At 42.9% G+C, this 17961-nt stretch overlaps 1 protein-coding gene across 2 annotated transcripts in view; it reads left to right on the forward strand.

Annotated features, from left to right (window-relative positions):
• Nucleotides 1-17961, forward strand: part of FRMD4B (FERM domain containing 4B) — a 352299-nt gene that overhangs the window by 161088 nt on the left and 173250 nt on the right. The window contains exon 1 of one of the 2 annotated variants that reach the window (XM_061128099.1): nt 1074-1367. The exons of the other annotated variant lie outside the window; for it this stretch is intronic. Within the exon in view, the coding sequence (XP_060984082.1) occupies nt 1206-1367 (162 nt within the window). The 5' untranslated portion in view covers nt 1074-1205. Of the gene's footprint in view, nt 1-1073; nt 1368-17961 lie in introns of those variants that run through there. 2 annotated transcript variants of the gene reach the window in all.

The following is a 17961-nucleotide window of genomic DNA, read 5'->3' on the forward strand; positions in this document are numbered from 1 at the left end:
TGTGATACTATTGTTTGGGACTGAAATCTGCACATATTTCAGAGGAATAATAGAGACTAGTGGTATGTGGGACTCCTCCGGCTCCTTTTTCCAAATGCCTTTGGGATTATCAATTTCCTGGGGGAGAACTTAAAAAACAAAAACATTCATAATCTGGTGACTTCATAAGTGGTGGAACAGCTTTCTTTGCTTATGAGTGGAAAATAAACTATCTGCCTGTGCAGGTTTGTGCTAGCAGTGGCTGCTACACCTGCGCAGAAACTGAATTTTCCAGAACCACACCAAGGATTCTCTTGTGTGCTTCTATTTCCCAGCAAAGAACTCTTTGCTAGAGACCCAGAACGGTCTTTGTGTTTCTCACGAGCTGACTGCTGCATTGGAATTAGCACAATGCCGGGGTCGAGGGATCTACTCTCTGGTTGGCAATAGGCAGGTTATTTCCTCTGAGACCCCTCGAGTTAGGAGCAAAGGCAGGTTCTGCAATCAGGAGCACACTGTTGCTCTGAGACTGGTATCTTCACCTTCTGTCTTCAGCACAACCAAGGAAACGTTCAGAGCTGTTCCCCCGGGAGTGGGGTCCAAAGGGATGCTTCGGAGGATTTTTTTTTTTATCCCTCTTGCATCTCTAGCTGCCAGGAGACATTTATCAGTGCAGACAGATGCCAAGCAAAAACCCTGTAATGTAAAGTAAGGTGCTCCCCAAAGCGGATTCGGACATTGGGACTGGTGTGTGCACGCGCGTGTGTGTGGTGTGTGCAGGACGTGCGATTCCAGTGCGCTGAGATGCAGCTCTCCTGTTTGCCTGCACAGAGTCGCTCCACTCCCCCCGCTGCCCAGCGCACTCGGGGAGCGCCAGGGGGAGTCCTCGCTGGTCCGGGCTTCCCGCGCCCCGGGAGCACCGAGGGCTCGCCTGGCGGAGCTTAGCGCAGCTCGCTCGGCGCTGCCAGCAAGCGGGCGGGGTGGACACTGGGCTTCTGTGTGCCCGCCGCAGCCGTTGGCTGGCGGGCGCCCAATCCCGGGGCATGCCGCCCGAGCCTGGCCGGGACGCACCGTGAAAGACCAGTTTGGGGGAAGGCTTGACCCCCGGCGGCCCGCAAGAAGCCGGCGTCCGGAGCCCAGGCGGCCGGGCCGCTGCGATCGGGCTTGTGGGGCTGCAGCTGCGGGAGCCCGCCGGGCACCCCCGGGTTCAGGGGGAAGGAGAAGGCATGGCTTCAGTGTTCATGTGCGGAGTGGAGGACCTGCTGTTCAGCGGCAGCCGCTTCGTGTGGAACTTGACCGTGTCCACGCTGCGGAGATGGTACACGGCGAGGCTGCGGGCTTGCCACCAGGTGCTGCGGACGTGGTGCGGGCTGCGGGAGGTGTACCAGGTGAGCCTGGCGCGGCCCTAGCGGGATGCCTGGCGCTCGCGGGAAACCAGTTCCACTTGTATGATTTTATTGTCCCTCTCCCTCCAACCGCTTTCTTTTTCAACTCCTAGCCGACTGCTTGACTCCTGGGTCAAAAGCTCAGCCACTGTAGGTAACTGCTGCCTGATAAAGCTTGTGAATTTTCCCCAGTGTGTAAGGGGCACCCTCGGTGAATTACCCTTGCCCTTGCAGACATCTGTTACAGAGCGATGGTGTTCCGGCAGGGCACTTAGCTCAGAAAGCTGTAGCTCTGCAGCAGAGCCTCTTCAGGGAGCAACTTTGACATTCACATGATTCCTTCCTTCTCATTTCATTGGGGGTGAAGGTAGGCATTTCAGGGAGCAAGGATTTCACATCAGTTTATGGATTCACACTCTTCCCTTTGTTTTTGCCTTTCCATCAGGCAGCCCCAGCTTGCAAGGCAGAGCCAGGAAAAGCTGAATCTGTGTCTGCTGGCTTTTGGAAGGAAGGACAGCAAATTGTGAACACTTTGCAGGAGGATGACGGGCTGGGGAGGGGAGTGGTGGCCTGGCTGAGCGTTGGAATGCTAACGTTTGGATTTACTCCCTGTCACACAACACAGCCTCTTTATTTCTCTGCTAGGTCCCGTCCTGCAGGCAAAAAATGCTGCAACTTTGTTCAGTCTTTCTGGGGCTGTCGCTTCCCTTCATTGTTTAAAAAACAGTCATTTGTGGATTTAGAAGTCCTGTGCTTTGGCTGTTAATATCATTGAAGTGTTTTGTTTTTTTTTTAATCGACATTGCATTTAGGCAGCTTCTACCTGGAGTTTATCACGTTTTCTTTCCTGCGATGTGGAATCAGCTTTGTTGCAGATCCTGGATTCTCCCTACTCTGACCATGTTCTCAATGTGGCTCTAATTCATATCTCATTGTATTGAGTCCCATATCTGATCAAGCTGCTAGTGTTGATAAGCCATTTTCTTCCGTCAGGCAAAATGAAAAAGGCCAGCACCTGGGATCAAACTGTGGGCATCTAAAGAACCAGCGTGGCCTTGTCATCCTTGACATCCACGGCATCCTTGTTAAAATGTGAGACAGGTTGTACTTTGCACTTTCCCGACTCCTGCTTTGGATAACGTGCCTGAGATGTCTTGCATTTTGAAAGACTCCAGAAGCCCAGTTGAGAACCAGGGCAGCGTGTGGCGGTTTGAGAGGATTATGGAGCTGTGGAGACAGCCCATCTAGTCACATGACACAGATCACCTGGCTCTTTGGAGTCAGAGGTGTGTCTGCCTCTCAGCCTTTTTCTCTTTGGGGAAATCATTGTTCAGTTTGGTCTGTAGAAGTGACCCTGATACAGTTATGTTTTCACTTTTTAACATGTGAGAAAGTTTCCAAAGGAGAGCACAAGTACTCTGGTTAACCATACAACCCTTGTGCCCCTCTCCCAAAGACTCCAGGGACTCAGAGCTTACCTCTTCTCCTGGTAATGAGCCATTCAAAAATGACAGTTTCAGAAGCCTGAGACTCCACACGTTCTTTATAAGGTTGATCAGTAATTATTTTTAAGCAGAACTGCAACTTGAACCTACTGAACTATAGGTTTTCTCTTCTATAAAATAGTGACAGAGCCAGTACCCTCTCATAATAAAGAGAAAGACCTAAAATAACAATGACCATCTTTTGCTGTTCAGTTGCTCTGTCGAGTCTGACTCTTTGTAACCCTACAGATTTCTGCACACTAGGCTTCCTTGTCCTTCACTATCTCCCAGAGTTGGTTCAAATTCATGTCTATTGAGTCGGTGATGCTATTTTACAAGTATTGAGTCTTAAGTAGTTAAAGTTGATGTCTTTGGAAATAATTTTAAAATATTTTAAAACTTGAGAGAACTATAGATTTTTTAATTGTACAACATAGTTGTTAGCAAAGAAATTTCCTTTAATGTCTTTCAAATTTGAACAAGAAATAGACCTGAGTGGCCATAAAATAGACTGGTTAATACTTTTTACTCCAAGTTAAATAGACATAGGAGCAAATCCTGCCTCTGCCTATGTATGGTCATGAGTAAGTTATTTAATTTTACTATTCTTCAGTTTCATTGTTTATAAAATGGGAAATATAATAGTACAAACTATAGAGGTTGACACAAGAATTAATTGACAGTGCTGAGAGTTTTTAGGACATATTCAGTAAATGTTATCTGCTTTACCAGTTGGGCTATTTTTATTGCAATAGGAAAATGAACTCAAAGTAACCTGCAGAATAAACAGTAGGGACTTCTGACACAACTGAAAAATCTAGCAGCAGGATAAGCTTCAGGTATGGCTTGATCAGGGCATTCTGGTTGTCCTCCACGATTCTTTCAGCCTTACCTTGTTCATGCAATGGCTGTGTGTTAGTTGGTTTCCTCCTTGTGATAGCAGATAGCCAAAGTAGTTCCAGGACTTAGGTCCACATATCAACCCATTTAGAAAGAAAGATGATTTCTCAAAGGCACCAACTATCAAAAAATAATTTCCCAATTTGCACTTTGATGAGTCAGTTTAGGGTCTGTTCTCACCCCTACTGCCATGCACTGATGGGCTCGGGGAATGGGAACATAATTCCTGCATTCTCAAAGGGAATGATAGGGCCCCCAACAGGCCAAAATCATTTTCTAGGGATGAGAGGGAGGAAAAAAAAAAAAACTTAGTCTTTGGGTATAAAGCATAGATATACATTACAATACATGAACAGATATACAATCTACTTGTGGAATTTGGGGGGTGAGGTGACTAGCGAACAACATAAATATCTTCAAAGGCTCCTTAAGGGAGTGATAATGAATAAGAAGATTGAGAAACCCTAAATTTCATCGGTTGGCTTAGGCCACTGGGATTGCCACACCGTTTCTGAAGCCAAGAGTAAAGTTGGCCCCAGCCAGATGACAGAGCTACCAGACAGTGGGGGAGGGATGCAGTCAGTGTCCACTCTACCTGCATTTCCAGAATCTCAAATCTAGAGCTCTTTAAATGATTATTTTTCAAGATAAGTACAAACACTGATGCACAAATATATTTGTAAGTATCTTGCAACAGTAATTTGTTCAAGTTATGGGGGTAGGAGGCCCATCGTTAGAATACCATTGCTGTCCCATAATTATAAATTCAAAATCACATAGGGGAATGCTCCATCGTACTGGTCATGTTTCTGGCATGTGAGCTGGAAACTTCTAGTCTCAGTAGTCTTGTTTGTAAGAAAATTGAGGATTCAGTCACTCTGGAGAGTGAGGGTGGGGCAGGAGATATCCATTACACGAAATACCTGGCCGTCCCTGGGGAGTGTTTTGTTTATTCATATACTATAAGTGAAATAAGATCTCTACCTATTCATAAGGAACTTGGCAACCACATCATTGCCTGGCCAGCACAGCCGGGAAGGCATAATTTCTTTGGAATTGAACACTTCCTCCACTTCTAGATATTGGAGAGGCTAGAGACTTAATTTGCCAGAAACCATGAATAATAAAGATACTAGCTACAAGGCATTTTTGTAGTCTTGTAACTAAATAAAAAGCAGACTGAGGCTGCACCAAGGCTGCCTTTTAACAAAGACTTGCTTGATGAGTAAAGGTTTGAATTTGGTCGACATGGCAGACATGGGACATTCACTCTTCCATTTAGGGCTGAGTATTAAAAGCTGATATATCTCTCTTGTTTTATCTTGCCCAGATGCGTTGCGGTATCACAATTAATTAGGCTTCACAAACAGTTGAGGTGGAAAATGATGGGAGAGTGTCGTTGAAAAAGGATCAACACTCTCTGCTTTTTATTAAGTGTGATGTGTTCTAACAAAGCCCTCAGTTTGTTACTTGGGATACGTTTTCCTTTCATCTCCAACGTCTCAAAGGTAGAGTTTCTTGCAAACCCTGAATGGAGTCATTTGCCTCCAGGAGGAGGTACTTTGGACAGAATCTAGGGTACTTCAGTGACCATAACAGACTGGGTTAGCTCCCTGGGGCAGACAGCTGGCAGTGATGGGCAGCAGGCATGCCAGATCACGGCAGAGGCTGTGGGCTCCAACTTGAGCAAATCTGACCTTGAGTGAATTGCTTTTTCTCTCTGAGCTCCATTTCCTCCTGAATAAGAGAGGAGAACTGTAGCCTTGCCATTCTGGATAGTGTAAAAAATTCATGAGATAATGTGTGTAACCCTGAATGCCTTGCATGGCACAAGGACATAAATAAACATTAGCTCTCAGGTACATAAAGAACTGAACACCAGACCTGAAGAAGATATTTGATAAAGGATTGCTTAGGGTTTTAATTATTGTTTTTATAAGTGAGACTGATTCTCTGGAAACTGAATTTCCATCTGTATATGCAAAAATGTTCAGAAAGAGACACTACGGAATCTCCCACACAGTCAATATAGGATAGACCTTGGGTGTCTGGGTTTGTGTTCCAACACAGTAGATCCACATTTTTTGACGGCCCGTATGAAAATCTAGGAGGTCGTAGGCAGCTAGCGATAGGGTCTCTGAGAAGATAATCTCTTTATATTCCAAGACTCTGATGGCCCATAAATCAGTAACACCTGAACTTTTCATCCTGCCATATTGGTTATGCGAGACCAAGTCTCCAAATGGCAGTCATTCATTGAGCTTTCAGTGACCTGCGTATGTTTCAAACCATACACCCTTTGCTTGGCCCCACCTTCCAGTCTCCACAGCCCCTGGAATTACAGAGGCCAGAAGCAGGGCTGACAAATTACAACCCACAGGGGAAGACTGGCCTGCCTCCTGTTTTTGTAAATAAAATTTTATTGGCTTGCAGCCCTACTCATTCATTTACATGCTGTCCATGGCTTCTTTTGAAAAACAGTGACAGAACCAAATTGTTGTAACTCAACTAGTTCGAGTTGAATAGTTGATACAAAGAATGTATCGGCCACAAAGCTGAAAATATTTACTATTAGGTTTTTTAAAACGGAGAAAGTTTGCCAATCCTCAGACCAGAAAAAACAATATATTGGGCAGAGAATGCTAGAGGAAGAAAAGTTTAGAATTCAATCATAGAGAAATATAACTTGGAGGAATATGGAAGAATTTTCTCATAAAAAATTTAGTCACTAGGAAATTAATCAACAGATATTCAGGATCAGTGTTCAGTTTGCCTTTGCTAGGTCCTTCACTGTAGAACATGGTTGGAGTTACAGATTGATTCATTCATTTGCCCATATATTCATACCTAAAATAATTTTCAGGTGCTTACTATGTCCCAGTTCCTGTGCCAAGGTGTTAGTAAGACAAAGTCAAGTAGATTGTCTCCTGTGTTCAAGGAGTCTATTGTCGAGTAGGGGAGACATTTAAGAAAATGAAACTCTGTGGAAGGATTTTACCTGGGTCCTTCAAGTGCTTAGGGAGTTTTAATCAGACAGGAGTAAAGCGAACGGGGAGGGATAATGGAAGCCAAGGAGTCTTCCTACAGGAAGTGATTCTCAAGTTGAAGTTAGAAAGGACAATTTAGAGTTAGGTGGAGAAAGGCAGATGGGCAGGCATTTCAGGCCGTTTCAGTGGGGAAACAAGCTCTAGGGTAGGAGGATGGTTATAACGAGTTTTTAAGGTTGATGAGGAAAGAGGGGCTTCCCAGGTGGCACTAGTGGTGAAAAACCCACCTACCAATACAGGAGACATAAGAGGCACGGGTTCGATCCCTGAGTCGGGACTATCCCCTGGAGGAGGGCATGGCAACCCCCTCCAGTATTCCTGCCTGGAGAATCCCATGGACAGAGGAGCCTGGTGGGCTATGGTCCATAGAGTTGCAAAGAGTTGGACATGACTGAAGCAACTTAGCACGCATGCACAAGGAAAGAGAGAGAGAGACAAAGTCAGAGACAGGGTTTCATTGGGGGTAACATCCAGATTTGAATGGTCTTTTATTTTAAGGTTAGGATTTGATGTTTTTCTTCAGAACTTTGAGGGCAGGAGACAGATTAAGTTAGAACTGTCCCTGGCAGTAGTGAGGCTGATAGATGCAAAGGGTGGGGGCATAGTGGAAGCAGGAAAGGAGGGGACCTTAGGAGGCTGTTGCAGTGATGTGTGTGTGTTGCTCAGAATAAGGTAGGTTTTACTATGGCAACAAACAGTCCCAACATCGTAATGGCTTAAAGAAATAAAAGCTTATTTTCGGTTCAGACTACCTGTCCAATTGCAGGTTGGCTGGAAGCTCTGCTCATCACTGTCACTCGGGTTCACAGAATGTTCCTGAGCATTGCCAGTTGCCATAATAGAAAGTGAAGAGCTCTTCAGGGCTTTGCACTGTCAGTTCAGTGCTTGGTCTCTAAGTAACTCATGTAACTTGTTTCAACTCATCGGTCACATCACTCACTCGAACACAGGGTCCAAGGAAAGCAGTCCTTCCACTGAACAGCATGAATGTTGGTGCAGATTTGGTGCCTTAAGAAGCAGACTCTGAAACAGAGATTAACACGCAGGAAGTTTACTAGAGAGTGCTCTGAGGATCTCTACTGTAGAGAGAATAGAAAGAAGTAGGATTGAACAGAGGGAGAAATTGGGTTACAGTTCAGGCCTAACAAAGGCTTCAGCTGACCTCACCAGTGGCTCTGAACCTAAGAGTTGTCTCCAGTTGGAACAAGAGGCCTGGGTGTCCCCACCGCACCTTCATCACCCCATCATTAGAGATGGCTGCTCTTGAGTCAGTGGTATGTTCTTGAAGTAGACATCTCTCTGTAATTCCTTAAATAAAATCTGAGATGACAGCTCAGAAATCTCCAGGCAGCTGATGGAATAAGTCTGGGCAGCTCATCACGCGGCAGCTTATACAGATGTCTGCCCGACAGGTGCTAGGGTCAAAGTCTGCACTGTGGCAGGGCCAGTGGGAAGGAAGTAGAGTAAAAGGATTGCGTTGATGTGAAGGATGTAGAATCGAGCTTTAAAACAGGGCAGTCTCCCAACTCGCTCCTATGCTCTGTTGAATGAATTGTGCAACCATGGAGTTAGTTAATAGTAGCAACACATACAGAAAGAAGCGAAAACTTGGTTGATAAATGAAATATGAGTCTACTTACCACTGAGGAAATCATCTGTATTTTCAGGTAACCACAGACTAGGATTTTATAAGAAATTGGGATGCTAGGGTACCCAAAAATTGATAAGAAAACTATCTTAATATTTGAGCCCATTGTTTAGCATAAATAAATTTCTGAAGGACCATGTGATTCAAGATCAACAGAGTCGCAGGATCTTTAAAAAGCACTTTTGAGCCCTTGTAGTACAGTCTGTGAAACATCAAGTTAAGAATAGACTCTCCTGCCCTTTTCAGGTCGGTGTTTGTTTTTTCCCTTCCAACTTTTCCTGGTGGAGCTGCAGCATAAAATAACTTCCTGTTCATCCCCTACTTATGTTTCTTCTAAACACTGTGTTTGGGATGCCCAGTTTGGTTGTGGAAAAGTGTGAATGACTCAAATGGGATAAAAAAATTGAAATTAACATCCATAAGTAATTATATATGTGTGTGTGTGCATATATATACCTAAAAGATATAAATTCTGACATTCATGAAATAAACTTTAGCCATGAGGGAAGCTGGTCAATATGGTAAATTAAATAGAGCCATTTTCCCCTATTATCCTAATTGTTTTTAGTTTCTTGAATTTTGTGTGTGGGCAAAGCTTATTGCTTAAATAATTATTTTCTCCTTAACTAGCATTTTTATATAGTCTTACTGTCTTGACAAATAGCAACTAATTATTAAGCAGCTACTATGTGCTATGCCTTGTGCCTGGCACTTTACATGTATTATCTTTTTTAAATAAATATATATTCAGGGAAATATTTCAATATACAAAAGTATAAATGACAATATAGGTAAAAACCCATGTAACCACCGCTTAATTTTAGGCATCTTAATATTTTACCATGTTTTCTCTGGGTACTTTTTTTTTTGTAATACGATAAAAATTTACAGAATCAGTTGAAACCATCTTTTTACCTCTCCTTTCTCCCTAAAAACAGTCCTATTCTGAATTTCGTGGTTTTCATTCTCAGGCACATCTTTCTCATTTTGCCACATATATTCATATCTATAAACAATATATATTATTTTTGTGTTTGTAAAATTTAAATTAGGATGTGTCATTCTACTACCTTATTTTTCTCTCAACAGGCTTTTGGGACTTATCTCTAAATTCGTTTTAACTCTTACATTCCATTGCATTAAACATACCAATCTCTTGTTGATGGACATTTAGGTTGTTGGCAGTTTTAGTGTCCCCAACATACTACACTGAAAAGGTTGTGTTTGTCTTTTTGTGCTTATGAGCAAGAGCTTCTCCAGAGTATGTACTAAAAGGGAGACTTACTAGGTTTTTGGCTTTAATAGATGTTGTGCCTTATTTCTGTCCTTACAATCACTCTTCAAGATGATATCATGAATCCCGCCTCATTGGTTTTATATACTTATTAGCTAATAAGACATGGTGCTGAAGTTTGAACCGAACTCTAAAGCTCATGAATGATATCATGGATTATATCATGATTCAGCACCATGTCTTATTAGCTAATAAGTATATAAAACACTTAGCCTTTTGCCACTAACTTGCAGCTTTATTAAAACGATATGTATAGTATCTCATTTATTCACTTATTTGCTCAACAAACTTTGGGTGAAAACATAGCTGAGTGCTTAAAAATTAAATGTATAAACTTCTTGAATTCAAATCTTAAGTTCCCTTTTATTAGCTATGTGAGTTCTCAGAGATTGTTCTCGTTAACTTTTTTCTAGGACTTCTCTGGCAGTCCAGTGTTTGGGACTTCGCCTTCCAATGTAGGAGGTGCAGGTTAAAACCCTGGTTTGGGAACTAAGATCCCACATGCCTTGGTGAGCAAAAAAACCAGAACATAAAAAGCAGAAGCAATATTGTAGCAAATTCAATAAAGACTTTAAACTACATCTAAAAACTATTTTTTAAAACTTTTTTCTGCTGTAAAATATGGTTAATTATAGTGCCTCCCTTAAAGAGTTATGTTCCCAGGATTGTCATAAAAATAAATTGCATTAATATTTGAAAGCACTAAAACAGTGTTGGACGTATTCATGGATGGATAGATGGACAGTGGATGGACACGGATGGATGGACGGACAGATGGGCAGATGCTTGGGTGGATAGACAAATGGTTGGACTGAACTGATGATTGGGTGGATAGATGAATGGATGGATGGATAAAAGAATGGATGGACAGACAGATGGGAAGATGGTTGGATGGCTAGATGCACAGATGAACTAATGGTTGGATGGATGGATGAATTTCTCACAGTTATCTTCATATATGCAGTCCTTACCATCTTATGCATATGCATAACCTTTGGAGCTTTTAAAATCTGCAGAAGCCTTGGCTCCTCCCTCCTCTCTCCTCTCCAAATTAAGAACTATAGTCTAACGTAGCAAGTAGGAAAGGGGTCCACTGACCACTGCATAGAGACCCTGTGCTCGCATGGTTTCATGGCACAGCGTTTTATCAGAGACTCTGTCTTCCTAATGCTGTTGTCTTCTTTGTTTATTCTTTGAAGGCAAAGATTCTCATAAATGTTTAATTATTTCCTTTTTTTCTCCAAGATGAAGGCATTAAACTTCCTCTCTCTCAACCCTGAACCCCACTCTGGTATGCCCGAGAGCCCTAGATCCTCATGTATAAAGGCTTTGGGACCCCACTGACTGATGGCATTCTTATCTCTATAAGTGCTCTTCTGATATGACTCTTAAATTTCCAACTGCTTAGGAGACCCAGTTATTACAGGCAACATGCTATGCTTGGGTAAAGTAGCCAGCAAACATTTTTACAGGAATTAGTTAGTCTCATTAAAATGTGATTAGATGCTTATTAGCTAAAAGAGAAAAGAGAGAAATAAAATGGGCTTTAGTCAGCTGGACCTGGGTTACAAATCAAGACTTCATCACTTACCTGCTGTGTGCCCTTGAGCCACGTGACCTCATTGCTCTGAACTTGTTTCTTATACAAAAGATAAAATATGATGTACATTTTAAGTTTGATATAAAAGTGTAACATGGATTCAGAAAAGGTAGCTTTTCCAATGTAAACGTTTGGATGCCTTCACAAAGTTGATTCTACAGCCTGAAATTATCATGCTAGTCATGAACAGTGCAAACTGTGATCAGGAATTAAGTCCAAATGCCCACATATACTAGCTGTATGTCATGAGCAAGTTACCTGCTCTCTTCGTGCCCCTTTTCTCAACTATGTGATGGGGATGGTATTATAACAGTGCCTGTCTCTCGGGGTTGTTGAGGGGACAACACAAGATTATGTAATAAAGGTCTATCTGGGGTACCTGGCTCACGATCAGCAGTTAGGGAGTGTCATTTCTACTTAATGAACATTTTTTATGTTGTCAGACTTAGCGCTAAGCACTTGGCCACACTGCACGGCTTGCAGGATCTTACTTCCCTGACCAGGGATCGAACCCAGCACCTCGGCAGGGAAAGCACCATGTTCTAACCACTGGACCACTGGGAAATTCCCTAAGCATTTCATATTTACCATTTCATTTAATTCTCCTAACAATGACATGAAGTAGGTACTATGAAACCCATTTGGCAGACATAAATATTATTTAGCATGTTAAGTCACTTAGCCAAGAGCAAAGATGGAGGATTCAGATCTGTCTAAATCCATTCCCTCAGCCACTGCATGTTAAGTCACTTAGCCAAGAGCAAAGATGGAGGATTCAGATCTGTCTAAATCCATTCCCTCAGCCACTGCATGGAATAGATGTAGTTTGCAAACCATTCAGTCTCTTCATTTTCCACGTGTGCCTTCATTGAGTCCTTTCTAGCACTTTTCCAGCCTCTAATCTCTGCCTCTACCCAACCCTGTAGTCATAGCAGGTATTAATAAACCCATTGAGACTGAATGACTAATGCCATTTTCTCTCTACAGTCTACTCCCAGCCCAGCCTCCAGAGTGGTTTTGTTAAATGTTAAGTCAAATCATGTCATCCATCATCTTGTTCAGAACCCTGTAATGACTAACAACTCAGAAAAAACCAGTCTCACTTTTAACCTCCCAGGTCCTGCATAATTGATACCTTCTTCTCTAGTTTCCTCCACCAACCACCCCCAGCAGACACACTCAACTTCTGGTCTTTTTATTATTACTAATGTTAGCATTATATTCAGTGTATTTGTGTATGTGTGTGTCTTCTAGTTAATAGTTGACATATAACATATTGGTTTCAAGTGTATAGCATAATGATTCAATATTTAAATATATTGTGAAATGGTCACCACAATAAGTCTAGTTGACTTCCATCACCACACATAGTTACAGATTTTTTGTTCCTATAATGATAGCTTTTGAGAGCTGCTCTCTTAGCAACTTTCAAACATACAATATTATTAACTGTAGTGCCATGTGGTACATTACATCCCTTGACTTATTTATTTTAGAAAATTTATGCCTTTTGATCCATTTCACCCATTTCACCCACCCTCCAAGCCATGCCTTTGTGCAAGCGTATTTAGTCATGTCCGAATCTTTGCAACCCCATGGACTGCAGTCTGCCAGGCTCATCTGTCCATGGAATTTTCCAGGCAAAACTACTGGAGTGAGTTGCCATTTCCTACTCTAGGGGATCTTCCCACCCCAAGGGTCAAACCCACATCTCCTGGGTCTCCTGCATTGGCAGGCAGATTCTTTGTCACTGAGCCCCCTGGGAAGCCCACCTCTGGCCGCCCACCAGTCTGGGTCTGTGAGCTGCCTCAACGTCTGGTCCCAATTTGAGATGTTCTTTCTCTCTCCAAGTCTTCTCCAGCAGCACGGACCTCTTTGCTGTTCCTTCAGCCCTGCCAACACGTTCCATCCTCAGAGCCTTTGCCCTGGGCATTTTCTCTGCCTGGAACTTTGTCACCCAGAGGGTCACAAGACATGCTTCCCCCTTTACTTCCTGCAGATCTTTCTTCAGATGCCTCCCAACCAGTGAGGCCACCCCAGGCTGTTCTCTTATTCTGCTTTATTCTTCTCTGTAACCCTATCACCACCTGACGTTAGGAAATCTATTTGCTTAGGTGCTTATGTGTGTTTCCCCAACCAGAATGTTAGCTGATGAGGTGGCGAAACTTTGCTTTGTTCACTGCAGTGTCCTCAGTTCCCGAAACGTAATATTCCTTCAGAAATAGTTCTTGACTAAATGAACAAACTAGCTCAGTCGGTAGAGCATGAGACTCTTAATCTCAAGGTTGTGGGTTAGAGCCCCACATACAGCGAGGTTTGGGGCTTCACTGGTAGCTCAGACGGTAAAGAATCCACCTGCAATGCGGGAAACCTGGGTTCGATCCCTGGGTTGAAAGTTCCCCTGGAGGAGGGCATGGCAACCTACTCCAGTATTCTTGCCTGGAGAATCCCCATGGACAGAGGAGCCTGGCGGGTTGCAAAGAGGCCAACACGACTGAGTGACTAAGCGCAGCACAAACGAACAAAGGAATCTGCTTTACATTTTAAGAAACTTGCTGTAGCCACTGTGGCGGGAAAGGGTGGGGGAATGGTAAGAGCAGTCGGGAGGCCGTTTCTGATGTCCAGCCAAGGGACGGTGTACTGGGCTGGGCTGGAATGGTGGCCGCACGTGCTATAGGAAGAAGCTAGGAATTTGGAGGAGGAGGCTGCTGCACGAAGGGGACTCTGTCCAGCAAGAATGTTTACAGTCTATGAAGTTTTGGAAACATCCAGGACGAAGCCATGTGTGTTGAAACGGATTTGTGTCTGTGTGTGTTTACTCTTTTTCATTATGGAAAATAGCCCCAAGCCAGTGTAAGCTGATTGAGAGTGGTTCATTTGTGTTCTCTGAAAGCCATTCCATTAAGGAAACAGCAGGGCAGGGAGCACAGCGAGATGTTTCCTCCCAGCCCTCTAAATCAGGCTCAGGCAGGGACCCCGGCTTCTGTGTTCAACCAGCTGCAAGTCCCCGCTGTGCCCAGCCCAGGGTGTGGACGTTGGCAGTTTCTGCAGTTCTCGTCAGCTCCGACTGTCAAGTGATCTCCGTTTCCTGTGCCCAGCCCTATGGTTAAGCTCTGGAACGTGCCCTCCTTGGCCTGACCGATGCTGCCAGACGTTTCAGACCCCTGGCTTTCTCTTTGTGGCACTCTCTGGAAGTTGATTATCATTCTGACCCTGGCCCAGATCATTCCCATCCCATGGAGATTGGGATGGAAGGACCCTTTGGATTTGCCTGGATTCCTGGGAGGAAAAAAACTTTGTTTCTGCTCTTCATTAGTGTTTAATTAAAGGCTTGCTATCCCTAAGTCTTCAGCTGTGTCCAAGCTTTTTAAAATTCTGCAAGCGCAGACAATGTAAAGAGAGTTCGACCCTTTGAGTTACAAGAGCTGGGTTTTGGTGTCTAATTATCAACCTCAAATAATGACAGAATCATAATCTTTTAGAACAAAATGGAATATGAGGCATTTCCCAAATATTTCCTGAAGACAAAGTACACTTACTTTTAACCAATAGTCAATATCAGCTTTTAAATGTAATCAGACTTTTAAGTTTGAAGCAGTTTGGTTCAGGATGTGAAGAATCTTAACCATCAACTCATATTTAAATTTATGGGGTCTTTCCTTCCTTAAGATTTTATATATTAATCTTTCTAGGTATTGATGCCAGATATAGTTCCAGCTGAGCTCATGAGATTTTTTTCCTGTGAAATTCCTTCTGGAAATGAGATTTCTTTTAGTGAATGTATTTTTCCCTTAATAAACTTCAGAAACCAACTCAGAGTTTCAAAAAAATTTTTTTCTGAGATGTTAGTGCCAGAGTCTGAACAGTGCCCTTTATTCACTACCAAGTTGCATCAGTTTAAGTTTTTTTTTCAGGTTCAAGCATTACATTAGGTTACAAATATAGCAAAAACTTGCCACACCTTTATGCTGTGTATTGTGTGTTTTAAGTATTTAATTATGTCTTTCTATCCTTTTCTTCCCCACCCTCTTTATTGGTATACTTTCTCTGAGCTAAATAGGTCACACTTAAATGTGTAAATAAATAGCATATATGTGTGTGTATACATATATATATGAAAAATGTATAAATACATGTACACATATGTGCATGAGTGTGTATATATGTCACTGTATCTGAAGTTTTTCCCCAAAATAATACCATGAGCCAACATATTTACCAGACATCACTTTTCTTCCCCTAATCTTCAACGTCACTTCTAAATTTATATTATAACCCTGAAGTAAATAGCTAGTACCAATAATATGGTTGGGTTCCATAATAGATTGTGTTCTTCAGGAAGTTGCTATCAATTTTGATGAAGTCCAGCAAATGAAGATTTGGTCAACAATTTCACTTATTTCCTGTGGTTTAAAAATGAAGAAAATACAAAATCAGAGAACTGGTCGTGTGTTCCTGGTCACCTTCTGCGTCAGCTCAGCTCACTGGTCTGTGAAATGGGGCCTTGGCGTGGGCTGCCACACTGGAGGCTACTGGGTGGTCAGTAGACAGAAGTAGAGCAAGTTACTCAAAATGCAGCTCTTGCCCCCTCCCTTCCCCAGCAGCTCCATCTAAGGAGGACCAGGTGGGGAGTTAAGAGCTTGAGGGACCTATGAGGAAAAAGAGGAAGCAGCCTTCCTTGGCCCATATAGCTTCATTTATTATTTACAGATATTAATGACATTGGTCTGTTTTAATAGAACATGTAATGAGATGAACAGCTTTATCTATTTCCTTTGAGTGATTTGCACATATCCTTTGGGAGCCAAGGATGTTGGAGTCAGATAAAAATGAGCTCTAATCCTGTTCCTTATGCCTTCCTGGTTGTATCACCCAAAACTTAATACCTCATTCCTTTGAGCCTCGGTTTCCTCATCTATGAAATGGGAACATAATATATCATCATACTGTTGTCAGCTGTTTTTTGTTTAGTTTTGTTTTTTTGGCCATGTCATGCAGCATACAGGATATTAGTTCCCTGACCAGGGATTGAACCCCTGCCCCGTACATTGAGAGCACAGAGTCCTAACCACTGGACTACCAGGGAAGTCCCTGTTGCCAGGTTTAAGTGAAAGGTTGCCCTGTGACTGCTCAGAATGGTGTCTAGAACATGACTAGAACACAGTACCTTATAGTTTAGGGAAAAGGCCTTGGTACTGAAATACACCAAAAAAGACAAATGTTAGAAATGGGATACTCACTTCCTCTCTCATCTCAATGAAGTTATCTTAAGTAAGGATAAGAGATGAGGTGAATATTTTGAAGCAGAATTAAATTATAATCTGATAAATTGTTACAACCTTTTCATAGAACAGTTTAGTTGTATCTAATCAAAATGTAAGATATGTGCCCTATTTGATCAAACATTTCCTTTTCAGGAAGTCATCTGAAGGGCATAATGGTACATGTGTAAGGATTTTCATAACAGAATGATTTGAAATAGCAAATCAGTGGAGACATGAATAGGAGGATGATTAATAAAATGATAATCCCTCCAAAGCATGGGATTCTGTGACATCAGTAGAAAAAGTGAAGTAGACGTATACGTCACAGCCTCCCAGAATTGTCACTGATCTATTTTGGGGTAAAAATAAACACAAAAGACAGAACACTGTACAGGATGTGTGTGTGTGTGTGTGTGTGTGTGTGTGTGTGTGTGCGTGCGCGCGCACGCGCGCATGTATGTGTCTATAGAGGTGGCGCCTGTGGTAAAGAACCTGCCTGCCAATGCAGGAGATGTAAGAGACACAGGTTCGATCCCTGGGTCAGGAAGATCCCCTGGAGGAAGGCATGGCAACCCACTCCAGTATCCTTGCCTGGGAACTCGCATGGACAGAGGAGCCTGGCAGTCTACAGTCCATAGGGTCGCACAGAGTCAGACACGACTGAACTGACTTAGCATGTGACACGTGACATAGAGACAAAAAGACACGAATAAATGTGAGAAGTGTGTCTCTGTGTTCCTGTACATGAGAGGACAGGGTTGGAAATACATAGACCAAACCATTCGTAACGTTTACCCCAGGGAAATGTCAGTAGACAAAGGAAAAGGTTTCTGCTTCTTTTACTTCAGTCATCCTGAATTTAAATTGCTTACAGCAAGGATATATGTGAGTTTTTAAAACTTCCTATTCGAAACATCTGATCCAGGCTATTGTGCACAGTGTTTCTGGGGAATAGGAATGTGTTCATCTTAACCTTGTGTCACAGCCCCTGGCATGTAGCAGTGTCTCTGCATGAGTATATCTTTTGTGTCTATTTAGTGATTATTAGCTACCACTGACGCAATTACTGTTGTTACCTAAAGAGTGTGTGGTGGAGTCTGGCTGCTCGCTGCCCAGAAGCCAATAAACAGGCCGCATTGGTAGAAAGGAAAGTTTGCTTTATTTCAGACGCCAGCAACTGGGTGGTGAGGGTGGTGGACATCTGTCCAAAGGCCGACACCCCCTCAGCGGCAACCAGTGGGGCAAGAGCTTTTATAGACAGAAAGGGAGCTACGGGCAGAAAAGGCACAAGTCAGCTCTGACAGTCATCTTCAGATTGGTCATTGCTGGTCTGACCAGCGTCATCTTGATTGTTTGAGGT

The sequence above is a fragment of the Dama dama genome, chromosome 24 (assembly GCF_033118175.1).
Source record: "Dama dama isolate Ldn47 chromosome 24, ASM3311817v1, whole genome shotgun sequence".
Classification (NCBI taxonomy): Eukaryota; Metazoa; Chordata; class Mammalia; order Artiodactyla; family Cervidae; genus Dama; species Dama dama.